The 27996-nt window shown below is 42.1% G+C and overlaps 1 protein-coding gene across 2 annotated transcripts; it reads right to left on the bottom strand.

The window, feature by feature from the left end:
- Window positions 1-723: 723 nt before the first annotated feature.
- Window positions 724-26671, bottom strand: antxr1a (ANTXR cell adhesion molecule 1a). Of its 2 annotated transcripts, XM_028996496.1 has the most exons (18): window positions 26167-26671; window positions 21779-21850; window positions 21603-21674; window positions 20477-20558; window positions 20259-20292; window positions 20093-20172; window positions 18871-18939; window positions 18714-18794; window positions 17935-17995; window positions 16872-16970; window positions 14315-14384; window positions 14063-14141; window positions 12800-12895; window positions 10416-10457; window positions 8349-8444; window positions 7828-7995; window positions 7138-7218; window positions 724-3232 (listed from the first exon to the last, which is right to left on the bottom strand). In XM_028996496.1, exons 1-18 carry the CDS (start codon window positions 26319-26321, stop codon window positions 2873-2875), a joined length of 1797 nt encoding a protein of 598 aa, XP_028852329.1. In that variant the 5' UTR covers window positions 26322-26671; the 3' UTR covers window positions 724-2872. The 2 variants fall into 2 exon arrangements, with proteins under 2 accessions (XP_028852329.1, XP_028852330.1); XM_028996497.1 differs by lacking the exons at window positions 724-3232; window positions 7138-7218 and having other exon boundaries at window positions 7901-8155.
- Window positions 26672-27996: the final 1325 nt, after the last annotated feature.

Here is a 27996-nt window from a genome sequence, read left to right as displayed (position 1 = left end):
TTTGCAATAAATAAAAAAACTATTCAGCATGATTTCATCACATGAAGAGGCAGTGTTGTGTATGGGGCACTTTCAAATGATAATTATATGAATAATTTGGAGTAAAATTAATATTTGCACGTATTGCCGTAGCCTCTGCACGTTTCCAAAGAACTGGCCGCTAATATTTTCCGAGATGGCTCATTCTCACTGTGCAACTGACATAATTCAGCAGTCCCATCTGGATCCTATTAGCCCCGCCTCACTTTCCCCCCTTTCTCTGCTGGCTGAGTGGTGAGCTGCACTTTATAAGCAGACGAAATGTCAAACTTACTCAGGCCCCCTATTCTTCCTGCAGCGCTCAAACTTGCCCCAGTTGTTCCTGAACCCAGTCAACCCTGCTTTATTTATTTTACGTCATGGTCATCACACCCAACCACAGAATACTGCGTCCACTCCTGCGTCAATCCTGCACGGGTTTTTGCATCGTTGGGTGTATGTTTCTGTGTCGGTTAATGCAGTTGAACACCCTTGGGAGTTGAGGTGAGGTGCATGAAAGAATCTGCTTGCACCTTGTCAAAAGAATGAAACCTTCTTCCTTTTCCAGGTCGGGAGCCTTTATGACTACACTCACCCACGCCATCCCCAGAGAGCCCCGGGGAGGATGTTCAAATAGCCACAGTGTCAACACAGGATCAAACATCATTTCTTGGTTAGACAATGACGAAAGAGACTGCAGACGAGTGAGCGAATGTAAGCTTTACTAAAATAACTGAGGCAAGGAGGACGTCACCTGGAGGGGTAGTTATTATGCATTTAACAAACATCGATATCAATTTTGGTACAAAAAGGACAATCGTACATCCGTACGTAACATTTTGCATTTGAATATTTCTGTTTTAATATTTTTGATTTAAGCATAAATAAAGCTTTTTTTTTCTCATGGATAATTTGGATAATTGTCTACACAAACTGTTGGATAGTTTAGATTTTTTTTTTTTTTTTTGGTCCATGAAAACATCAGATTTTTGCCCAGACATTGTTGATGTTGTAAACAGCTGGAAATTACTGTTAATGATGGAATATCTGCATACATGTAGAGGGCAACATTATCAGCAACAGTTAGTCTTATTATGTTGTGTTCATTAGTCTGACACTTTAAAAGCTTCAGAGATTATTACAAATCCATTTTTGCAATGACCTTAGTGCAGCTGAAACAGTAACACTTACAATTGAAGCAATTAAACTGGCCTTCGTCAAGCTTCACGTTAGTTGAATAATTCTGGTGCCTTCGCTATCGCTACCTTTGTCAAGGGAACATCTCAATGAATTTTAAACTGCAGTGTATTTCTCAGTCCTTGAAACCACAAGCTTACTCGTACTTACTCATACCCACACTTCACCAGTCTGTGACTTTTTGGCAAAAATGGTTGTATTGTTAGAGTTCTATGTTTTATTAATTGATGTAATCTTATTATGCCAGGTTAATTTTCCAGTATAAAGTGCAGTGTCCAGACATACTTTGTTGGTTGTATTAATTCTTCTTCAACAGCCAAATGCAAACATATTTAATTCAACGTAGAATAAAAAGGTTCTGTTCTGATTCCTCATGGGCACCATGTGCCCTGCTGCTCTGTTCTGTAGAAGCACTTGGAAAAAATATAAGAAAAGATAGAGACAAGAGAGTACAAACATCATTCACTGGGTTCATGTCATCATGTGATCATTCATTTAGCATTTCAGACAATCCACCGTGCTCAGACTTAGACAAGCACAGCTCGCCTCAAACCTGGCAACCAGTTGGCAGAAGCAATAACTTATGTTGACAAGAACCTGAACCTGAAGGCATAAGGGGTTTATACATCATTATAGTGTGACATTAATATGTACAACGTGGGAAAAGTAAAGTACCCAGGTTTATATTCAAGCAAAAAAAAAAAAAAAAAAGGAATGTCTCTTATTTTACAATCAAGGTCTGGAATAAAAAAGGAAAAAAAAACACAAACGTGGGTTATTAAATGGGGTTGTAAAAGGAGAACGGATTCAAACTCATGGCCTTGGAGGTGTGAGGCCATGCTGCTTACAGTGACCTTTATGTGCTGCATTAACGTGCCCATCATCTGTCAGCCTTTCCTCCTCTCTCTCTCTCACTCACTCTCTCACTCACACACACACCCACTGTCACCTCACCACAATAACACTGATAAGATCCCCATCTCTCTTCTCGAATTCGTGAAAACAGAAAGTGGTCCAGAACAATTGCAGCCATTTCTTCAGTGGCGCGTAGGCAGGCTAAGATCTGTGCACGTCTATTCGGGTGCGAAGGTGAATATGAGGAAACAGAAGAAGAAATAGAAGAAGCACGTAATTAGTGGGGAATTTACAGTCGTGGGTGATGAGTCCCATGCTGCTTTGTAGCTTTCCCCATGTCATCGTTATCCCTGGAAAAAGTGACTCGTATTCAGTTTCGCCGGCCTCCCTCGTGGGAGCGTTCCTCGGGAAGCACAGCCAAGTCCAGCTGGGTCCTTCAAGACCCGCTTCTTTTATTCTCAAGTAATGATCTAGCTGACGCAACCTACTGCTCTGTACGTGGACTGATCAGAGCGAGCGACCCTCACAGCGTTAGTAGGTCCGGTCCAGCTGAAGGTTAATGTGCAAACATCCCTGTTACAGCACGGCTGCAGAGCGAAATGACCTGTTTTGGGAAGATCAGCGGCCCAGAGCTGGTTCTGGTCGGCTGGGTGAGTGGGTTCTGGGGTTTGCTTCTCGCAGTGAGTAGTGGTTCAGCGCTGGTCAGTTTTGCAGGATGAGGAGAGATGTCATGCTTTGCTGGTTCATTCACTTGTGAACAATGCCCCTCTTCGCCTTGTCTCTGCCTTCCCTCCTCTCTGATCTACAGAGAGGGGCGTGGTGGTGGGCGGTCGGGGGGAGGGGCTCTTCCCGGAGGAGGAGCCTGTGGTGGAGGTGGCAAGGAGCCAGTTGGTGAAGCTGGCGGCGAGGGAGGAGCTACAGAGGTGGGAAAATAGAAAGTGGTGGTGGGTGACGGACCCCTGGCCGAGGGCGGGGTGTATGGAGGTGGAGTCGGGGGCAGAGGGGGTAGCGCTGAGGAAGGTGATGCTGGAGCGCTGTGCGGGGGAGGAGGCAGTGAGGCCAGGGGAGGAGGCGGGCTGTAGGAAGGGGTGGAGTTGTGGTTGAAGGCTGGATAACGTGGCAGTGGGCTGGAATTCACACGAGTGAAGTTCATGCACCGGCCCTGCAGGAAAAGAGAAGGTATTGGAGAAGATATAAACAGTGGATACTAGAGAGAGTATAAAAACATGGCTGCTGCCAATTTTGTCACCGAAACTGAACGCGGATTCAAACTTTCATACATTATCAGATTTAATAACATGAGGGGCGTGTTCAATAAGGTATTGTCACCCAGAGGATGAACTTTAATGATGTTTTCATAAACAGAGGGAGGATGGCTGATGGCTCTAACATGCACTGGTTACAAGCAGTGTTGCCAGATTTGTGATTCAGCCCACAATCATCCAGAAATGTGCCAAAACATATAAATCTGATGAAACTGTTTTCAACCACATTGAATACGCAACATATTTAAATAAGAATTTCAGCAAGCAATTTGAAATTCAGCGCCACCTAATCTGGCAACACAGGGTAGGGCCCTGTCTCCTCCCGTCCTCCTGTGTTCCCATTTGTTTTTGCTTGTAATGGCAAAGTGGTGATCTCTGTTACAGCTACCAAACCAAACATGCAGATAGATTATCAGCACTTTAATTCAAGAATTCTGATTGGAAAGTTTCTAATGTCCTACATCTTCTACAGTGCACCCCCCCTTTTTTTTATTCCTGCAAAATGTTTATAGGGTATATATCACTTTTACAAAGAACAACTTTTTATGCATTTCTGAATTAGATTACTTAATCTCTTTCCCATTCAAACCAACATGTCCTTGGGGTCATATAAATGAATACTGATTTAATGGAATAATAATTTTGTTTATGTTTGTGTTCTGAAATATTTTCTTTGGGTGGAAGAGCTGAATAGGATGTTCCCATGCCAAAGTCGCCAAAGCCCAGTGGCCTTTAATAAGCCACAAGCTAAAAAAAAAAAGTCTGGTGCTGAAGGCACTGTGGGACAGAGATCTGACTCTGTGGACGTTCAGGGAAAACGTTTAGAAAGCCAGTTTGTTACTCTCTTACTCTCTTACTTTTGGCCTGACGATTGGGAGCCGACAGATGAAAGTGAAAGTGAAGTGATTGTCATTGTGATACACTGCAGCACAGCACACAGTGACACAATGAAATGTGTCCTCACCATCACCCTCGGTGAGCAGTGGGCAGCCATGACAGGCGCCCAGGAAGTGGCACCTCAGTGGCTTGGGATTCAGCAACCTCCTAATTACTGGGGCTGCTTCCTTAACTGCTAGGCTATAATGGGAGTGACAATGGGTGTGATGGGAGTTTGGTGATACCCACTGTTTTTAAATAGTTTTTTCACATTTCACCACCCACCATCACCAAAATAAACACAAAAAAGTTTGTATATTTTTTGTGATGTAAATGATGAGGTGTGTTAATCTGACCTGACTCTACATTATAATGGATCATATAAACTTGTGGTTAAAAATGGATATTACACTTTCTATAACAAGAATTATTCACATATTTCACCCCTGTTTGACCATGTTTCTTACATACAATAGTAAAGTCACAGTTTCATAAAGCAGTAAGGTCAAGTCCACTTGTCCTGCACTGGTTTCCTGGAGCCTTGATCAGACAGAATTGTGTTCCAAACTCTGCTACAAATGTGTTGTCAGATTCAATGTGTGTTGTAATATTAAGAAAAATCATGTGACTGAGTGTAGGATTTTAATTGCAACCAGAGGAACGGTGTTTACCCAAATTACAGGGCCTTGTGTCCCAATTTTCTGCTAATCAACAGCTTTAATGGGGTGGGTGCTTTTCTCTTGCAGTTCAAGAACTGGAATGCTGACTTACAGTTGAAAACAAGATAGAATAATGCCAACTTTTTTGCTTTTGCAATTGTAGATTGCAAAGGAATGCTTATATAGTACCATATACAGTGGGTAGAGTATTTAAATTTTCACTCTTGGTTATATTGCTTATTAATATACACACAGTACCCCATATTGACATGTGCTGCAATATAACAAAGAGTGAACAATTTAAGGGAGTCTGAATACTTCCCGTAACCACTGTATGTTCTTTCACTGATTTTGTAATCACAAGACAATAAAGAATGTCTCCACAAAAAATGCAGGGCTAATAGATACTGCTCCAAAAAATTATATTTTAGACCATGCTATTGGACCAATATGGTTATAATCTGAGAACTCTCGCTCAAACCCATAGTGCTTGCATAGGCGTTGGTGGAAAAGGATCCTCATCACTATGTATGCGTAACATCAGCCTTGATGATGTGCCACTGTTTGTTTTGAACCAGTACACACCAGCGGTGAGGTGGAAAATGGGCTAGAGATATAGGTAGTTTGGAGAAGGGTGTTAATAGGCTGCCAGAGTTCAAAGACCCATAGTGGGGCTCATTTGAAGAAGCTGTTTTATAGCACTGAGTCCTAATTACTTACATCCACCCAGACCAGGATGAAGTCCCCCAGTTTGCCTAATGAATACGCCTTTTAACAGCAACCAAGCCCTCCAAGGAGGTCTCCCATCCCCAAACTGATCAGGGTGAGTCTAATGTGCCATTTAGTTGGCTTTTTTTCTATAATTTTCTTCTAATTTGTAGCCTCAAAATGAGGAGAACAGACACCAGACAAGAAATGCAGATATGAAGGGAACAGAAGTCAACACGTCCCTCCAAAGAAAACCTGGGATTTCAGCCAGCAAACATTTACTCACTTGCCCTTTTTCCACAAACCAGGCCAAACTGCAGTGCAGGTTTTTGTCTTTTCAGCTTAAATTTTTGCTTTGCAATTTCCACGTGCTTTCTCTCCAAAAAAAAGAAGTCATAGCTCTTGACCTCTCTTTGCCTAGGGTATCTGATGTATTCCATTTAGTGAGCAGGCCTAAGCCCTGCCAGGAAACTCATTAAGCCTTCAGAAAGCTTTCTTCTCTAGACCTTTGATGTTGCAAAGTGTCCTACTACTCCTCTTTGCTCAGTGCAATATTTTCCCATCTTAAAACCCGCCAGCCTCTATTAACCCTTAACAACTTGTCACATCTGGGTAAAAGTGAATTGTGCTGAACTCTCTCTCTCTGTCCAAGATGGAGGCTCATCTGAAAATTGGCCAGAAGTTGCAGCCCAAACACGTAGGTCCCTCACACATATCCAACAGTGGATGTAATTCCCATGTGTGCTGACTCGCCACTTGTTTTTAGGCTCCACACCAAGAATGGAAATGATTTTCAGTGCGGCAAACGACGAATTCAAGTCAAACTTCCTGTGAGGATGTTGGACGGATGGAGTTCTACTCTGCCTGCTGCGTGCTTCCCTCAGGCCTTCAACCACAAATTTCAGCACTATTCTAATCCAGAGGGGGTCAGACAGACACCCCAACCTCCCCACAGAGTCAAGGAAGAATGGCCGTCCATGCACAGCTGTAATTGCTACCCCAGACTTCACTGGACTGTTTAAGCTGGACACCTTATAACTAGTCCCGGCAGTCTGGACGCCAACTCACCACATGCTTAACTTCCCTCCTCCCCTTGTTCTGAAATTTGCTTTATTGCAAACAGCTGCATTATTTATGCTACATTTTCTCTTGCTTCCAATCTCAGTTGGAAAAATGGATGTTTCCACCCTTTGCTGAAGCCAAGGCTGATTCAGGGCGCTCTGGCAGACCGGCAGTTAGAGCAAAGATGAGGACTGCCTCTGCTAACCAATAAATTGAGCAGTTATTTGCTATTTAAGATGCATTTTAAGACCCACTTGTAAACGGTCATACCCTTGTATATATTTCTAAATGTCAAATATTGCCATCTGCTTTTCACCACCATCTTTTCCACAAGATTAATAGACAGTTTTTCACATCCACTAGGTGGGATTTGATTGCCTGACAACAATTCACATAACATTTCACATAGATTCAGAACCATGGAAGTGTATGAACTCATCTTGAAATGATTAGAATGTGATTTTATAAACAGTATTATATATTATAGCTGAAATTACCCTGTCTCCTGGTTGTGGCCTCATGACGGACACACGGTCGTAGCCTTTCCTCAACAGAACCCACAGGGCATCCAGCTTCCCCTAGATTAGAAGAGCAGTGTTAGTGTGTGTTCAGTGTGTTCAAAACTGATTATAATAAATTCTGCTAACGATAAATTTGCACACCTTCACCCTACCAGTTACACATATTTTATGTTAAAGACATTAAAGTGTAATATTTGGTTATGTTTGCAATATTTGCAATACTGTGGTGTGTAGCAGTTGCAAAAAGCATTTCACTGCACATCATACCGTGTATGACTGTGTATGTGACAAATAAAATTTGAATTTGAATTTGAATTTGAAATGATGCATGTACAATAACCATCAACACCTACTCTTTATGTATTACCTTACATAGTCATCATGGGAAAAAACATTCCCAGTCAGGCTTACTGCTACAGTGCTGACTCCAGGCTAAATCAGCTCAAGTTTGGCCTATATTAATTACCAATGTAAATTCCCATTTTAAATTAAAAGGGCACAGTCCATAGCAGACCGGCTGAATTTAACATTTTAGAATTTAGAAACATTTCACAACGACCAGGGTTAAAGTGAAAAGTAAAGTGATTGTTTTTGTAGTTGTGATGCACAGCAGAGCACAGCAAGCAATTAAATGTGGTCTCTGCATTTTACCATCTCCCTTTTTACCTTGATCGGAGAATACCACTTGCGTGGGCTATGTGGTTTCCTCATTCCATTGTTCAGAATCCTGTTGGGGGGAGGCTCAAACTCCTGCTCTGGCATCTTCACGCGGGCATTCTTGGCCTTTTCCAGTTTGGCACCTTCCTCCGTGGAGCCCCGCTCACCCCAGCGTACCTGGATGGAAGCAGTCAGAGAGTAAAAGAAATGTAGAATGCAAGTCAGCAGATTCATGTGTCCAGATGAGCACATTGAGCACAGCCTTGGTTGCCTGCCATGGTTTTAGCTTTTGACTGCCTGTGTTGTCATGTTATAATGGGAAACAGCCTGAGGATGCCTGTGGAGAGGACGAACCCGGGGTAAAATATTACTTACAGTAATATAATAAGAATACTATGTAGTATTCTGTGTAATCTTGCAAATTTAAAGAATCACACATGTAAGAATAAAGGATTATGTTAAACAGAATAAAACCCACAAGCGTGAAGACAGGAACTGTGAACTGTGCATGAAGTTGTGTGAAATCGAACCTCCATGCGTTTGATTCCTCCTACACCTCGACCTCCGTAGTACGAGGCATCCACCGTGGGCCATTTTTTCTTGGGGGTTCCATCATCCTCATCCTCCTGAAGATGAGAGATCATGCAGGGGTCAGAGCATAGCATTTTTTTCTAAGCTGGGCAAAGAAAATCCTGCTCATTTAATGATCATTTTCTATTTTCCATTTTTGAGAGGTTAAATCACTCCTGGAACTGAACTCCTATATGTGGTATGCATCACACCCGAGGACGTGACATAAACCACTGACTCGTGGCCACATGTTCTCAGGTTTCAGGGCTCTGTTGGGCCAGCAGGTCTCGCAGACTATCACTGCATAATGAGATCAGGCGCTGATGTAATGGTCCAGAGGGTTGGATGTATTTAAACTGGCCTACTGGAGTCTAACTCGTGAACTTGAGCTTGGGATCCATGTGTTTCTGCAGAAAGTGGTACAGAAAATTATAGCTCTGTATTCTGATCGTTGGGCTTGTTTGTTAGGTCAATGGTGACCTGAAGATTTCCATATATATTAAAGAAGTGTGAAACACCTACTTTACCCCATGTTGGTGTGTTAATATTTGTCGCAATGAGCTTGTGTTTAAAATGGGAGTATGATTGACAACTCTCAAGCTTCTTCATTCTGAATGATTTAAACCTGTCAATATGTCCCATGTGCCAACATCATAAAAAAATTGTGTTCTGGGTGACAGAAGTAACACCATCGAAAACGTTAGTTAGCTGCGCTTCTTCAATGTACAGACCATCTCTGCTGATGAAAACCATCCTTACAGCATGGCAGTGTCATCATCATCATCATCATCATCATCTTTACAATACCAGTCAAAAGTTTGGATGCATATACTCTGTGGTTGTTGTGGAGACTAAGATGGAGCTATGTAAAATCTGATGCATGTTCTGGACGGGACATGTTCTGTGATATGTGATGGTTTGATGGCATTTTAATAATCATGACTGCTTTGTTCACTATGCTCATTAACATGATGAGAATGATGAGAAAGTGTTCAGCATAAACCTTCAGGACTGTTAGAAACCATCCCCTTTGTGTAACTTTAGGTATTGGAGAGAATGCCATAACAGAAAAACCCCCTTGCTTTGGAGAGACTTTGTTCTATGCAGCAAAAAAATGCAAGACCCATAAATGAGTAGGTGCATCCAAAACCTCGACTGGTTCTGTAAGATGGATAGAAGAACATGATCTCTGCATTGGTCCTAAAGCCCAACTCAAGTCCAAAACACTGGTTAATGTAAATGTCAGCTGGAAGAGGTTGTATGGATGCATAGAAAATATGTGTTGAAATATGTTCTAATGATATGGCAAATTCTGTCTGGGTGCAATTTCATGAGGTTCAGATTTACATTTCATTTACATTTTTTGGCATTTATCAGATGCCCTTATCCAGGGACAGCCCCTGTGGAGACACTCAGGGTTAAGTGTCTTGCTCAGGGACACAATGGTAGTAGGGGTGGTTTAAACCTGGTTCACCTCCTGGTTCGTAGTTGAGTGTGTTACCCACTAGGCTACTACCACGAGAATGATCTCATCTGTTCATCTTATAATAAATCTGGGAAATGGAAGGAAATGTTTTCCAATACTTAAAACCGTGAGCATTCGAGGAAATTCTGATAAATGGGGAACACACGTCTCTCAAGACCTTTTACAAAAATAAGCGGATTGGCCAAAATCGTCTCTGTGGGACCAAAACAATGAAAAAGTGCCATAAATGTCATTGTCCCTCCATCATGTCCTCGCATGCACATGGCCAGGATGTCGCGGAAGCGATTTTTGTTTCACAGTCTGTTGCACATCTGTCACATGTAGTGACACCAGCACTTTATTCCACATTAATCCGACACGTGCTTCTGCATATTTGCATATGTCTGACCTGGCGGGTCTGGGTGATATGAACATGTGAAAAGAAACAGACTGGACTGGTATGTGACTGGCAAATGCCACGGAACATCGGCAACAGCACGTGACATCAAACACTCCATGAGAAAAATGCAGGAAGGGACGATGAAAAATGTCCATGTCTTACCGAGCTGTCTTCGACTACTGGTGGAGGTGGCTCGTGGATTATCTGTAAAGACGAGAGAGAAATATCGAGTGAGTGTAAGGTCAGGCAGTGGGGTCAGACTCTTTTACGTCCACATATGTGGTGCATGTCAGGACCGGTGCGCTCCGCCCGCCTCCTTTAGCATGTCAGAGGGACGAAATAATGCGTTCAGTGTGCGCCAGAACTGTCTTACTTGAAACACATGGCTCAGGAATTGCGTGTTTTTCTCTCTTTCGGCACTATTTACAAGCGACCCAGAAATCTGCCGTCCAGATTCTTAAACCTGAGCCACTGGTGAGACGGGGGAGACGGAGCTGCACGGCCAACTGCACGCAAGAGTCACATGAAGCATCACATGTCTGTACCCCCTTCTAGTTGTTGTTTTGAACCGAGAATTCTGGGAAGTGCACACTGAAACGTAGCAAGTGATCCGAGACATCTGAGAACATCCCACAGGAATGCCATCCATAAATAATAGCCCTGATCTGTCCGCTCTTGTTTTGACAAAACTCAAGCTTTTGTAATTTGATTAATTGAACTATTTAGACACCAAAGCTTAAACTGATTTAACCTCCTTCTGCCCGTGCCGAAATCTTCAGATGCACGTACAGTACCAAATGGAGGAGTGGAGCAGATTTTTCCTCTGAGGGCTTCCAAACTCTAAAACAAAAGTTCATTTGCCATAGCAACCCTGCATCCCTTTCTGGGCAAAGGTAACTGCAAGAAATGTCAGATGGAACAACAGAAATTGCCAAGTTACATTGTAAAAACACACATTGGTTCCATTTTTCAGTTTGTGGAAATAGGATTTTTCATCCCAAGTTCCTTGGGCTGTAGACTAGGGTATATGACAGGACATTTATATTGTGCTAGGATTAAAGGTAATGCATCAACAAGTATAGCCAGTTGCTTTGCATATTACAAGAGTTAATATCTCATAAAGTGCCATAATTACAGCTGGGATAGCTTCAATTTTATTTATTTGCATTCTGCAAATGATAAAGACCTAGCCAGTGAAGTCTTCCTCAGTTTCCTGTATGATGGAGGGATGTATAAAGTTCTAGTGTTCTAATGCTTTGCATCCTCTTCAGAACACTAGAGTCCAAAAGACAGATATAGTAAAATATTACCAAATGGTCACATTTTATTGGATTGTTTTTTTTTTACCCAGAAAAGGTATATCTAGTATTTAGACTTGAAGTGGGTCAAATGTGGGTTGAAGTGGGGCAGAAACTGGCTGTAACTAATTCTCCAGCTCTGTGAGGACAAGTGCCTTGACTAATGCACTGTTCATTTGGTTATGTTGCTAAGCGACAATGCTGTATCACACTGTATAGGGAACTTGTGAAACTTCACTCACTCCCTTACTTTCCATAACCATTTTGTCCTACTCAGGGACCCTGGGTGCAAGGTGGGGACTCACCCAGGGAAGGGTGCCACCCCACCAGAGGGCGTGCGCACACACACACAATTCACTTGCACACTCACACCTCTGGACAATCCACCTAGTCTACATGCCTTTGGACGGTGGGAGGAAACCATAGAACCCGGAGAAAACCCACACCAACACAGGATGAACATGCGAACTCCACACTGTGCAGTACTTATGAAAGCTAAACCATAAAACAAAAGTCTTTAATTCATGAACATGGACAATGACATATAACTGATAACTGGTTAAATATAAGCCACCAAGCCACAGGTTAATGACCAATAACTGATAACTGATCTATACCACAGAAGGCAAGGAACTAAAACCACCAAAAAGCACACAAAATTGGATCTATTCTGCATGGGAAGAATATCTAAGAATATCTATCTTCACCATGACTCTCCTCTTGTGTAACGTTCAAGCTCCATGAGGTTGTGATAATCCTACTGAAGAACAAATCAGAACAGAAACCTAGCGCCCCCTCCATCTCCTGCACACCCATGGGAATTTGGTTCCTTTGCGCACCCACTTCTTCTGGAAAAGACATTACTGTAGATGAACTGGCGCCTCAAGTAAATTACCCCAAGAGGTCCTTCGGCCATTCCTCAGCACACATCTTAAGACCTTGTCACGACCCCAACTGTTCCTGGCACTCCGGGCCAGGTTTTCCTGATGTCTTTGTGTGGATCGTGGCCTTGATTACCTTCTCAGTTAGTATAAAAGTGTCCTGAACGTGTGTTCCCTGCCACGTTCCCCGTATCTTTATTGAATGGGCACCTTTCTGCGCTGCTCTAAGTTGATATTCGACTACAGTAAAATAAAAGGGAAACAGAAACTGAAATGACTTCAAATGAATCCCCGTATTGGCCTTTTTCCCGCAAACTTTTAATTCTTGCAGCAACCATATCGCTGATGTTTAAAACATGACACCCACCACAGTGCAGCAGAGCGGCCAAAACCACCACATCAAGGCCAAGATGAGGAGCAGCATTAGAATGAGCAGGGCAATGGCGAGGATGGTCCCGTCTGACTGAAAGACAAGGAAACAGAGACGTCACTCCAACGCAGTGTGTCATTTCCCATTTAGACATGTCACCACTGCGTCAGTGTTACAGCTTTGTTGAGGAATGTCCCACACCTAAACCGCATCTGGTCAACTGTGGAGGTCATGCAGAAAAATGTTGTGATTGTAGTTTGTTGGCTAACATGGCACCACCCACTCAGGCAAAAATCACCTTTTTATGAAATATTTTAGTATTTTTGGCATTTTTCTTCTAAACCTTTATACTTATTTGAAACTATGGATATGAAATGTATTCATGGACGTATAAAGTTTTTTTTTACAGCGCTACAGAGACCAGAAAACCTTTAGTAAAACTGCACAGAAGCAAATGGACCAGAGCTCACAACTACCTCTAAAGTGGATTTTTACATTTTTACGTGTTAGAAGATAAAAAAAATATATCCCATTTTTCTCAAACAAACTACCTTGTGTACAAACTTTTGCATACATTGACAACTAGTCTGCATTCTGGCATGGCCTTTCTAGGAATGGCTTGGTGGGGTGATGAACTATAAACCAGAAGACTACAAAGTCACAGGTTCAAACCCCACTAACTACCGTTGTGTTTCTGAGCAAGACACTTAACCCTGAGTGTCTCCAGGGGGGACTGTCCCTGTAACTACTACTAACTACTTGTAAGTCGCTCTGAGGACATCTGATAAATGCTGTAAATGGAAAACGTATTGTAAATGCTTCAAAGTCGGTGTCTGGCTTCTTGGAAGGCACAGACAAGATATAATCAATCATTGTGGGAATAACGGATCTTTTCAGGAAAGAGCTGTTACAGGGGAAATTTGGACAGTCCCATACCTGCCAGATGCTAGAATACTCATAAGCACTGTTCCTGCACCATGAATCCTGATTGCAGCTAAAGGAATTCTAGTCATTCAGTCCCATGCACAAAACCTTTCGTGTGGCCTGAGCAAAACAACGGAGGCTCAGGCCAAAAAAGAAAAGGAAGGGAAAGGATTTGTATAAAATTGAAAACAAGATTCCATTCATCACATGATTGCAATGCTCTCCAAAAGTGGCTACGAAAGAACTCGAAACATTTTTTGGTTAATTTGCTACAATTGGATTACGTTGATGAAGTTATCCAGACTTAAGCCTGTTCTAGAGAAGATCTGTACTCACACAGCCAACTGTAGTGATGGTAACTGAGCTCGAGATGAAACTGAGGCCTTCGTTCATGCTGACATAGAGGGAGGCTGCCCTGGGATACAAACACAACACAGCGTCAGCAGCGAGCGCACAGAATTCCATGTTAAATCAATGTTCAGTAAGACGGCTCGACTTGGTAAACGTGCTTCCATTAAATTTCATTTTCTTATTCAATACCGTAGCGTGCAAAAAAACGAGGCGCACTCTCTCTCCTTCTGCACTTACGTTCCTTCCTCGCTCAGCACTGGCGCGGGGCAAAGCATATACGTGTCTTCCACAACCAGCGGCTTCACCACTAGAGGGAAAAAAGGTTTAGGGAATTTCACCATTCGGAACGATCGTTAAGGTTGTCCCTTGAACAAGGAAAACGGGTTGTCGTGATATATGGAGGGTAACAGCAGTTGACCGCACTGAACCTTGACAGAACTGGGATTAAACCTGTTAGGGGGCGTTTGAGCAAGTGACTTGGCTGATGGATGGGTGAACTTTAACCCACACAGAGAGAAGCAAACAGGGTCATAAAAACATGGACGCTGCTGTCCTTCGGGGAGAAAACTAGATGATTTGTCCGACTTCCTGGTTGGAAAACAAATCTGTTGAGTGTCTCTGCCCAAGGCTGACTGTTTATCCTGGCGCTCACCAAACATATTTGAGCTCTTAGGAAATCTGCACAAGCATGGTGTTTCTTTCCTGAAAGGCCACTCTGGATGAAGGGTCTGAGATGTTTTGAAGGAGGGGTTGCTTGAGCATTAGACTGCATACATCAATGTCACTGAGAGGAGCCAGATTCAAACCCCAAACCTCACTTGATGGCCAACATTTGCTCACTTTCGTGGTGACCCACCTCCACACAGATCAAGGGAAGGAAAGAACCGTTTTGTTGAGGGCAACACGAATATAATATGTGACACAGCCAGTTCATGTCTGGCTATGTCCTCTAGTCTGTGTGAAAAGTGCCAAAAAGTGAACTCTGCTGCACGATTTAACTCTTTAGCAGAGTTTTTACATACAGAAATTTTGCGAAGTAAGAACATGTGCTCAGGGTTTGGCTTTTCTTAATATTCTTTCTAAAAATCACTGCTCTGCATGTTTATTTGGACAAGTAGACATTCAAATATTATGTCTTTGGCTTCTGCTACATGAAGCATCCTCTCACACTGTATTAAACTTATTTTAAAGGGTTAGTTGGTCTGACATGTCTTCTTTTGCCCTGGTTTTCAGATCTGTCACACTTAGATAATGATCTGATAAATATGAACACATGAGCTAAATCCCAATTTAAAACCTATATGGGGACGCTTACATCCTTTAACCCGAGGTCTACATAGTTTATTATGGTGTAGTTATCCAGGAGCTGTCTCCGACGCTAATTCCTGCTTATAGTCTATATATGATGCAACATGATGTTCTGCTGGGTTTCGAGTTTGTATAAAAACTGAAAAGGAACAGGGCCGTAACCATAAGATTAAGAAATTAGCAAGATATGACTGTAAACCCTGGTCTAAACCCATCAGCTGTTTTGTGCAATTCTTCAGAAAGCTTTCGTTTTGATAATTTGCTTATCTGCCATGGAACGTAGCCCTGCTATCCTTTCTGAGGCTGTTCTTGACAATTTAGCTTTTCCCGTAGACATAGCATCACACAACCTCTCAGCTGCTCAACACATGTAGCGTGACACCACATTCCTTCCTGAAAGGGCCTTTAATCCAACAGGGATCTATATGTGAGGGAAGTAAGTACAGTGAAACCCATGTCTGGAGGAATCACGTGTGGGCACCACTCGAGGTAGAAATCGTGGACTAATTTGTTTATGGTCACAGGGACAGGCTCCAGTGTAATTGCAGCCTGTTCATGAGAATGGTCCAGTGCAAACAAACTGAGCTCGACTGCAAAGGAACAATGTAAATTCTCGGTGGAACTGGAACGTGGTGGCAATGGAAAATATAATGTCCTTCCTTCACTGCATTAATATTTGTGAAACAGTTCCGTCTATGACCCATAAGTGCAATATATGGGTAAATACAATAATGGAATGATAATTAAAGATCAGAATGCCTTTTTTGTTTTGTTGTCAGTTTCAGTGTTCCTATAAGCAATTCCAAATGGGCAGTCAGAACTAACTGTGGGATATTATAGACATAATGAAGGCTTGATTGTGCTTTGATGTCATTCAGATGTGGTAATATTGTTTCAAAACTGACAATTAGGAATTCTTGGGAGTGGTACAGTTCACATATGATTCCACAAAAATACCCTCTTGATGGCCAACATCATTCAAATAACGAGATAAGTCTCGTTATTTAAGATATGATGAAACCTATGTACAAGGAATGTTATTTCAGAAAATCTAATGCAAATGTAAAGTTTGTGGTTAAGGAACACCTTCGTGTTTTTGTGGTAGAATATGGATCTTGCCAACAGAATTACCCAAATTCTGCACCCTTCAATTGGCAACCATCCCTTAAACCACATAACGTTTTTTTTTAGTATACCGGATGTCCAACAATGCCAATCCTGAAGTGGCTGCATATCTGCCAATATCTAGTCTTTACTCAGTATTATTATTACTATAATCTTAAAAATACGTACCATATTGGTAATCAATGTCTCAGTTGTTGTTGATTATTATTATTTTCACAATAAGACCACTGAAAAGTGGTGTCATCATTACATTTTATGGTGTATTAGTCTAGAAAAAGACGGCTTTGTCTTATGTCTGGCCAAGCTCTGTATATACTTCACGTCAACACGAACACTGTCTCTGGGTGAAGTTTACACTTACTCCTTGTGAGGGTTTCGTTTATACGAAAGCTGCACAGGACCTTCTCTACATTGCGGGCATGGAGAAAGCCATTCCCTCGAACCACCACCTGGAACGTCTCTGGAGAGTAAAGGAAACATGTATAAGGAGAATATACAGCAGGTTCTTCCATGTTAATCTTAAAGAGAATGTTTCACTCTTGTGAAAGTTAAAGAACTCTGTATAACAGAGTAAAACCCTGATTTATAGGCAGGTTTATTTTTATGAAGCTTGTAATTTGTTGAATCAGGTGGTTCTGTAGTTTGGTTTGGCTTTGTACGCCAGGAGTGGGCAGTTTAGACGTATCGCACGTTACTATTGCATGGGTCAGTAATAACAGAGAGCTTATGGATGGAGCTGCAGATCCACGAGGCCTGGTCTACAAATGATAGCCTCGACTCTGCCAACACAGAACGGAAAAAAAAAAAAAACTCCAACTGTGGTGGCTGCAACACAGAAATGCTGCGATGTTGTGGTGAGCAAAACGTATTTCTCCCTCTGCACCAAAACCACGGAAGCCAGAATGTGAAGTGTAAACACTTCGTATTATGGTGGCTTCGTGTTGGCGTACAGGGAAGCTGATGGTTTTAGTAATGAGCCCGACTCAGACCTAAAACTGCTCTCTTAGATCTTGACTTTAAATTCTTCAGAACTACTTTTTTATGTCAGATGCTAGCTATGTGCGTACCATGCGTTCTCCTGTTGGATAAACATTCAGCTTCTTCACGAGGGTCAGCCTTTATTGGAATGCCATTCAAAATGAAACTTTAGGAATTTTAGTAAAGCATGACCAACACAACAACTCACTAGATTTCAAAGAACTGTCCACTTTCGTTACATGCAAACAGCGGCGCTCACGGCCATGTTTATGCCGTGAACCTCTGGGGGTCCGGGCCCAGGCAGGAACCCCTCCGCTCAACTGAACACAAACAAGGCTACTACTTTTCCTCCTGTCCTTGGATATTTACTGTCCAGGCCTGGTCACATGTGACTGTTTTCAGTGCCTCCTTCGAGAAACATAATGGAATGGAGGGTCCAAACTCACCTCCCGCACAAATACTGGAGGGCTCAGCTGCGAGGATCTCGATGCAGGACTTCCTCAGGATCTTTTACGGCAGAAAGTGGGTCAGGGGGGAAAAGAGGGAGGAGCCGGATGAGTAAAACTGTCACAACACGGACCACATGGAACCTATTTCTTCTCATATCTGTAGATTTAAAGCGACCCAGATCACTGCAGTTGGCAATCGCACGTGTGGCTCTCCGCTCTTTTCATAATGCAGGAAGGCCCGAACTGAGCTGAAGATCCAGCTGATTTATTATATACTATCCTTTTCCCTTGAGTTCGCGGCCAAGAGCTTACGGCACACCGCTAATCAGCACCAGATGACCTCCGGCTGAACTGACCCCGGCCGCAGGCCCACTGTGTGCACTGTGCGTCTTGGACAGAGCCCACTTTCTCTCAATCATTCATTGAATAAAGAAAATATTAATACCTCCGTAGACGGCATACTTTGATGTCGTTTGGGCCGATTCCAGTAGCACGGATCAAACGCTAAAGATGTGAGGACCTCAGCAGGTCTTCCCAGGCACTGGGTCCTGGTGCATTTCCAGACCCCACTGGCCGACTGCACATCCCCCTGTTTGGGTTTCTTTGTTTTCCTATTTTCTTCTCACTTCCTCATACATTTTTCATGAGTTTGTTCAGGAATTCAGGAACTCAGCCAACACGGCAATGTCGTACGGTTCAGCCGCGGAGTCTCTGCAGACACCTGGGCGCGCATCTTTCATCCAAAAAAAAAGGGATATTTTGGGCCTTCCGCTTACCGAATCGATGACCCCCTGCAACGCTTCAAAGCCGCCGTTGACTGGGAAGACGTGGTCCTTGCTGTCCGCTATCTTGGCCAGCTGAGAGAGAAACACAGAAGCTTGAGCACATCGCCCTGCCGTTTTCGCCGCTCGTGAGCTTTATTTATAACCGCACCTGTGTCTCATTGAAGTCCTTCACCCCCACACAGTAAACAGAGGCGCCCAGACTGCGGGATCGGTTGGCCTGACAGATTCCCCCCAAAAAAAAACATAAAAAGAGAGAGAGAGACATGCGCTCAGCATCTGCTTCCTATTGCAGCACTGGCTTTCAAAGCATCCATCACACCGGGCACAGGCATCAATGTTCAGAGGTAAAGGTGGTAGTAGCCTAGTGGGTTAGACCCGCTCGTCTCTGAACCAGCAGACCACAAAGTCGCAGGTTCAAACCCCACTTACTACCATTGTGTCCCTGAGCAAGACACTTAACCCTGGGTGTCTCCAGGGGGGGACTGTCCCTGTAACTACTCTGGATAAGGGCGTCTGATAAATTTAAAGGTATCGATGTCACTCAGTAGGACCGATATAAGAAGTTGTGACCTTGTGGTGAAATATTTAATGTTATTTCGCTATATAGGTCTTACATGAAGTGGTAATCCAATTGTAAACCACCGGCAACTTTTAGGCTCCTACATACATACACAACAAGTGGTAACTATACACTATCAGTCAAAGAATAAGGTCATTTATTTGTTTCTGTGGAAAAAAAGAACAATATTGTCAAATAAATCAGATATAGTTATTGACTAAGTTATAAACGATTCATTTCATTATAAAAAATATTGGTTCTTTCATATTTTTGTCAAAGAATCTTCAATTTTCAGCTATTACAGTTTGGCATTCTAGATGCCAATTTGTTTAGGTAACATTTAGTCATTTACAAGCATGTTATTTTTATGTAATTTTAATGGACAAAACCATACAAGGACTTTTCTAAATGACCATAAACATCAATAGGGATTTGGAGAGGTAGTGCAGCTATAGACTATGGATCAGAAATGAATGTTGTAGACGTCTCACCCTCTGAATGCCCTCGTGCATAGGTTCTGACGCTTAAGGCCTGTCCTGCTGGTGACACCTGCAGTGCCTTCTGAGGGGACATCTGTGGCCAATCAGCTTCCCTCACTTGTGCACAGACACACCTGTACTCAGGGCTCCATTCAGCCCAAGGCTGGTACAAGTGCTCAGGTCTTGTGGGCAGACAGGAGCCGTAAATCTGGTCGGGCCACTGACCTACTGTCCCACTTTGAATGTGATCAAAGCGCTGCCATAGTGATGTATGTAGCTGCCGAGCTCAAACTTAACCCGCTACTTCTGTGTGCACGTTTACAGTCCCTTACCTCCCTTTCAGCATAGTAAAAGAGGTCTTCATGCAGCTCCCCATCTGTTAATGCAATGATGACACTAGCAGTGCGGTACCCTGTGGAGAGAATATTTCACTGGGATAAAAAAAAAGAGTTTTAAAAAAGAAAGTAGAAAAAAAAAAGAAAAAGAAAAGAAATTCACCTTCTGAGTTGCCATAATAAATCTGCTCACTGGCCTGTAAATCAGGAGAAATTTTGAGCGTTGCTTTTCTTTTTTTAAAAGCCTTTCTGAATGTTACGGAGTGTGCACGGCGCCACAAGAGCGATTCATCAGCCTTTGGCTTATTGGCATGCGTTGGATTTGGAGATGTAGCGCAGCTATAGACTCTGGATCAGAAATGAATGTTGTAGACGTCTCACCCTCTGAATGCCCTCGTGCATGAAGGTGTCTCCACCTGGTAGGACCCTCTGGAGTTCCTCCAGGCCTTTCCTTATCTTATCCCTGTGCAGTTAAAAATGTTAAGATTAATAAAGAGGAAATGTTATCACAAAAATGTTATCATGCTACAATAGAAAATGTGTGGACATTTGATCCAGTTATGTCTGCCATGTCGTGTTAAACACGAGACACAACCTAGTCTGATATTAAGATCTTTGCCTGTCTCTTCCCTGAATTGCTCTGGCTGCCGCTGTGGGATTTTACCAAAGTGCATACTGTACAGAGGAAATTAGACCTTCGTGAAACTATAGCGCCAGAAGACAATAAAGACTGAAGACTCGACTCGACAGATGGAAAAGGCTCTCAGAGCGATTATAGGCATATCCCACTCACTCAAGTGATATTTTTTGAGATAGAGAGACACATGTTCAATCCTTTGTCTGGGATGACTTAATACTTGGAAATAATACCAATATCAAGGGGTTTCAAAGGACCAGATGTTTTGCTCTAATTCTTTTACTGAAGCTAATTCACAATATCTGAATATTCACTTCAAATTGAGTTTTGAACTCTTTTTCATGGGTTATGCCAAAACATATTTATGATCATAAATCATACATAACACTTAAATGAGGCCTTGCAATATTGCATGCATGTTTTTGATGCAATACTAGTTGGAAAAAGCTATGTGATTTAATGTTTTTAAGGATTTATATCATTGTATGCACATTGAACATTGTGATTTATGATGAAGCCGGAGTCACATGCATGGAAACATTTTTTGGTCAAATTATAGGTCGGATTGTAGAGTTTTGAACTGACCTGTTTGCTAGTGTAATTTAACAGTCATCTTTGGAATTTACAAAAATATTTAGATGATGCAAAAAAAAAAAAGATCTTTAATGAGGTTTTTGCATGTGGCGTATTGACACGTGAAGGTTTAAATCCTAAAGGCTGAGGAAATACCGTGTGTGGGAGCTCGTCCTGGTTTCTTATGGACCAAAAGAAAAGGAATTTCTAAACAACCTTTGCACCTAAAACACAATGTAATTTGGAATAATAGAAACCTTCTGTTTGTTTGTTAAGTGAACATGGGATTCTTTTCACCTGTCCTCTGTAAGACGCATCAGAATCCGTCCCTCAGTTGAAAACACAATGAAGGACATCCTTAGCTGAGGGCTATGGTGGAGGAAAAAGAAATACAAAGGGTTCAGCAAACATGGCTCCTCTGTGTGTTTCCATTTCCAACTCTTGGCACATAGAATCTGAAATGTAGGCTTTACCTTATGAACTTATGAGCGAGATTTTCAACAAAGTTATAAATCTCATTCCAGTGATGCTGCACACTCCCAGATCTGTTTGGAGAGAAGAGAGAGTTGAAATTATGAAATTACTGATTACACAAGTTGAGTATGTTTATCAGCAACTTAAAGTAAAGGTATGACCATCATTTATTTTACCAATAGTACTAAAACTGAATCAGTTGCATCATCAGTTGTATCATTGCTAAAACCAGTACAAAAAAAAAAGATTTGTTACACTGAGATGTATTTATTTGAGTTGATCATTTACTAGATACAGCATCATGGGTGAATGCATTCATTGTTACTTTAATCAGGTGCAGACACAAGCAGGAATAGAACTGTGTCCGTCGGTGACAGACAATTTTCAAATCAGTGTCACTTGTGGAGAAGACTTCGAAAGTTCATTCTTTACCGATGAATTTACCAATGATGTGTTGGAAAAGTGGTGATAAAATTGAGTCCTGATCTCAAGATAAATGCATGTCCTCTATGCACATCCATATTGGTCACTTTTAAAAATCTGATTAAAGACTGTAATGGAGGACAACTTTCATTAAATTGCTTTCTCAGAACTTTGACTCTAACATATGATTAGCTTTAGTTATTTTGTTATAATTCTGCTCCATTTTAATACTTGTTACTCTAATTTCATCAACTGATGCAACACCTTCAGCTCCTCTGACCTTCCGACCTGGACAAGTACAGTCCACTGTTTCTTCATTTCAGAATTTTTTATTGGTTTGCATTATAAACCTCCACATGTCAGGGTGGTAGTGGCCTGGTGAGCCAGGCCATTGTTTCCCTGAGCAAGACACTTAACGCTGAGTGTCTCCAGGGGGGACTGTCCCTGTCACTACTGATTGTATGTCGTTCTGGATAAGGGCGTCTGATAAATACGATAAATGCAAATGTAACCTTCTTTCTTGCATGATTGTGTTTATCAAGCATTTTAAACCACCGTGGAACCTGAATCGTTCTATCCCAGTCGGAACGATATAATTCCTCCTGGCTTTCAGCGTGAGCAATCATGTGCAATCGACATTTTGGACGGCATCTCAGTTACAATGATGTCACTGTGACGAGATTGCAGCCAATGCCATCATAATCACCTCAACGAAATGGTGGTCAGGTCAGCTATTAGTGACGCCATCCACTCTAGCATCCATGAGGCCATGCCGGAAAAGAGATGCATCTGGAGTGGAACACACACGATCTGTACGTTGAACTCTGATTAAAATGTGACTTCACTTCCATTGTAGACATGCCTGTGTGGTGACGTTGTAATGCTACATTAACATCTGTTGTTATAAGACCCCCCTAGTGTGTGTTTTGGCCAAAAAAGGGTCTTTACGGGCCTCCACTGGTAGACGTTTCCCAGAGGTGATGGGTGATTAACACACGGATTTATATGGTTGTGCGAAACGAGAGATGTTTGATTCATTTATGTAAGATAAGCAACACATATCTTGATTACCCAGCACTAACATTTCCCATGTGCTCACTGGAAACAGTGATGGCCTAGTGGGTAAAGAAGCGGACTTCAAATCCTGAGGTCCCCTTGAGCAAAGTACCGTCACCACACACTGCACCCTACACAAATGGTGATGGTTTAAATGCAGATGACACGTTTTGTCTTGTGCACCGTGTGTCATCACAATGACAAAAATAATGACTTTCACCTTCTTGCATGGTTAACTAAAATTTGCACAATTGTTAAATTCCATTAAAGATGATATTTGGCCTAATCTGTTAGTACCCATGGTCACTTACTCCATAACTCCATATCTTGCTTACTCTATATCTCCATACCTATTAGCACAGCAGTCTTGCATACTTTTCATCTTTTACTGACTGTAGTTTTAGTATAAGGTGATATCTTCATAGTTGCAAGAATGTCTTGTCGTCATACAGGCCTGAGTCTGCATGAAGCTTTGTAAATTTGTTTTTAGCGTCTGCTCTGTTTCCCATGAGTAGCTCCTTGTAATGATGCCAAAACAGGAACCATCCCGCAAACCACATGAACTCAATGGTTTGCTTTTCTGGAGTGAAGTGATACCAGAGTTCTATTTTTTTGTGCACTTGCACATTCCTAAAGGTGTTCACAGCTCAAAATGTCAAATTAAAAGCATTAACGCACGGAAGAGCAGCCAAGCATTAATCAGCACAAAGCAGCGGAGCTTGCTGAGGTTGCACTACAAATACTCAGCTCTGCACACAGCTCTGTATATACATCTGCTTCACAAAGTCACTGAGCAATAATCTTATAACTATGCTGATGGATTGGACATTGTTAGCCACCTTTTTAGCAGCTTTGTGGAAACCTTAAAACAAAAAAAAAAATCATTTTCTCGGCACTCATTTTTCCATTGTGTCTAAGAATCAACTGCCTCTGCAGATGGGATTCAGAGTTTGGAACATCTGGAGCTAATGGTGAAAGGGTTTAACAGTGACAAACACACACACACAGAGAGAGAGAGAGAGGAGGGGAACTGAGAGAGTTGGAGAAATCAGCTGGAAAGGGTGCATAAAATCTTGAGTCTCCAGAGATCAGGGAGTGATCCGCTGGAATAAAATCACCTCCAGAACCGTGGGCTCTACATTCGTTTGGTCGGTGTTTTTACTGGCAAGTGTATATTTTCAACGTTTAGGGCGAAGAAGCTGTCTGGTTGAACAGACTTGCCCAAGACAATAAAGAAACACACGTGTCTAATGTTGACGGTAAATTGATGCACAGCTACTAGAGCTGTCAAAAAAGTACGTTCATCGCTGTGATTAATTTGTAGATATTTATCGTGTTAAAATAAAAAGTGTTTCCTTTACTTAATGTGTGGATCTGATGCACCAGCCAGAGACAAATTCCTACATAAAATGGAGATGGACACACAGTACCATGTGACAGGTGGTTTTATTGTGTATTTGGGTGCATCATCTCTATCATCCCTATTTTAAAAAGAGATTGTTTCCCCTGCGGAACTACCTTTACTTTACTTTACTTTACTTTATTTTGCAGATGCAAAATAAACCTCCTAGAATTTGTAAGAAATTTTAATTACTGTAAGAAATAACCAGATGATCTACCTGTCACTCCTTGTCTTAGCCTCTTTCCCACAATTGTTTCAAACACAATTTTAAAATATTCAATGAAGCATGCTTTAGTCTTAATAATTAATCGTGATTAACGACGATTAATCATAATAAATTAATTGCAAAATCGCCTGCATCCCAAACCCTCTTGTCCAGCTACAGTGGTGCACTAGACAGCTGTTCTTAGACGGAGCTCGAGGATATGATGAATCAGGGGGACAGTCGAGGGATTCTGGTTTTATGACCACATGGGCTGGCTCGACCCACAAACCCAGAACCCGTAAACTGAAGCAGTGGAGAGGAGTTACGTAAGTCCAGAGGCTAAGAGTACGGTCCAAAGCTCTACCCTACCGCAGTTCCCACTAACACTAAGAAATAAAGAAGTCTTCTAGCTTGTGTTTACATATTACACATTTAGTCAAGTAATAAACGTATTGAGGTTTTTGAATGCATCTTTATGAATAAGCTGATAACATCAGCCGTTCTGTGGGAAAAAGCCCAGGCAGTCCGCCAACGTGGATCCACAGCAAGCATCACCACGTGACACAACATGCACCTCATCTGACTCCGGTGTCTTTTTTTCTGAACAGGGTAAAAGTGTTTTTCATCTCTTCTGGACTGTAATTCCTGAAGCACGCTCAAATTTCCTGTTAGTAAAACGATCTGCTGCTCCGGAGCTGGGAAGGCAGTTCAGAGAGATGGAAACTGGAAAATCCATCTGAATCCTCCGCCTCAGACAACAGTGTGAAAACGAGGAGAGTGAGGGAGGAGAAAAGAAGCATTAACATGATATCGAATCGAAATGGGAAATCTGGCAGTGCTGGCATCAGTGATCAGGAACAGATCTGATGTGACTTGTGTGTTTGTAGACATTACTCACAACTGTACACGTGTAAAAGTGTGATGCAAAACTCAAAAAGACATCTGAAATTTTGGAGTGTTAAAAACTGCTAAACTGCCGCGGTTTGAGCTGCTGTGCTTGGGGTGACAGATCATGTGACGGTTAAACACCAACCAGACCTCACAGAGCAAGTTGAAATTTTCAGTCTGGGGAGAAGGAAAACACCACTTTCATCCACATGAGCCTAATGACTTCATTTTTTAAATAATTGGAACAACACTAACAATTACACTATTCATGAAATCACAAAAGTAGATAGATAGATAGATAGATAGATAGATAGATAGATAGATAGATAGATAGATAGATAGATAGATAGATAGATAGATAGATAGATAGATAGATAGATAGATAGAGACAAACAGAACAGAACGGAACTTACTTGTCTAAAACAAAGTAGAGGTCGAATCCTCCAAAGCAGGAAGGTTTTGTCGGCCCCCTGTCCGGGCTCTGACCAGTGTTCCCAGTTGTTAAGACCACCAGTATACAGCCCAGGATTACTCCCATCCATGTTCTCTTGCAGCCACACAGAGGCATGATCCCAGATTGTAACCAAACTCAGAACAACAGACAGTAGACCACCAGAGAGGGATTTCTGTCCCGCTGTGGTCCAGTCTGTGAATAATCCTGACTTCGACGGAGATGAGCGTCCAAAAGGCTCTGCAGCTGCAGCTTCAAGTTCAAGCCCGGCACCACTAGACCAGCAGGCTACAGCCTCAGATCCAATGCAGTCAATGCAGCTCTTCTATTCTGCATCACCTACACTTACTGTTCTGTTCTCCCGTCCCCTGGGAGGATGAGCAGCTTTGTAAGGGAGCGGGTTCTCGATAGCTCCACTGGAAAGTATGTCACAGAGTCGCAGTGTCAGACTCCAGACTGAAACTTTCTTTTCTCACCACCCCTCGCTTGGTTAAGAATGACAGAGCTTTCTAATGATATCCTGCTGTTCTAGCGCCAACCAGTGGCTGATTGTAAAAGTTCCGCTGGATTCCATGAGAGGCTGTAATAAAAGAAAGATTATATACATTATAAACTCATTATATAGTCTACCACAATTATTTACTACTCATTATATAGTCTACCACAATTTTAAAACGATCTACCTATTTATTCTTAATTTTTAATGATGACCTTCGAGTTCATAACGCAGCCCTGGTTTTATTTATTTATTTATTTTAATTTCCAAACCACAGTTTTTCAGTAGTTTAACACATCAGTCACACGCAGTTACACTAACCATATACTATATAGTTAAAGCAGAAACACCTGAGGTTAAATATATTTGACCTGAAAGTATGTCAAGTGTATTGTACTGCCATTTTAGAATGGCTCCAATGTCCCATAATTACTTTTAAGAATACAAAAAGCCTTTGTCATGAAAAAACACCCCTGAAACACCATGATGAACATGTTTTGAAATCAAAATAAGATAAGATAAGATGATCCTTTATTAGTCCCACAAGTGGGAAATTTACATTCTCATGGCAGGAAGTGGACAGTACAAGATGTTGATGTATAATATAAAAAAAATATGTCAGTATATACATAAAATATATATTTGAGAATTTTTTTCACATGTACAAAGCAGGTAGATATAGACATATTGCACTTAAGGGAAGTATTGACGGTGTACTGGATGTGTGTTTGTGTGGTCAGCTGTTGGCAGGAAAGACCTTCTGAATCTCTCCGTCCCACATCGTTGGTGCCGCAGCCTGCCACTGAAGGAGCTGCTCAGTCCTGTCAGGGTCTCCTGCATGGGGTGGGACATGTTGTCCAGCAGGGATGATAGCTTAGCCACCATTCACCTGTCACTCACCACCTCCACTGGGTCCAGAGGGCATCTCAGAACAGAGCTGGCCCCCCGGATCAGCCTGTTCAGCCTCTTTCTGTCCCCAGCGGAGATGTTACCTCCTCAGCAGACCACACCATAAAAGATGGCTGAGGCCATTACAGAGTCATAAAAGGTCTTCAAGAGTGAGCCCTTCACCCCAAAAGACCTGAGCCTCTGCAGCAGGTATATTCCAAATGAAGTAACTGTAAGGAGAATAAATATGTTTGTAAATTAACAACCAAGGTAGTAAAAGTTGCTTGTGAAACTGGGAAAGTTTAAGAGGATGTTTGTCAGGTTAGTAGACACATAGCAACAAAAAATTTAAGCCACCAACTTAAGAGAAAATATAAGCAGGAATATGGTTCCAAATTGAGTTAGGAT

This window comes from Denticeps clupeoides, chromosome 11, assembly GCF_900700375.1.
Source record: "Denticeps clupeoides chromosome 11, fDenClu1.1, whole genome shotgun sequence".
Taxonomy (NCBI): Eukaryota; Metazoa; Chordata; class Actinopteri; order Clupeiformes; family Denticipitidae; genus Denticeps; species Denticeps clupeoides.
The sequence above is the reverse complement of the archived record's forward strand: the minus strand, read 5'-3'. Positions and strand labels throughout refer to the sequence as shown.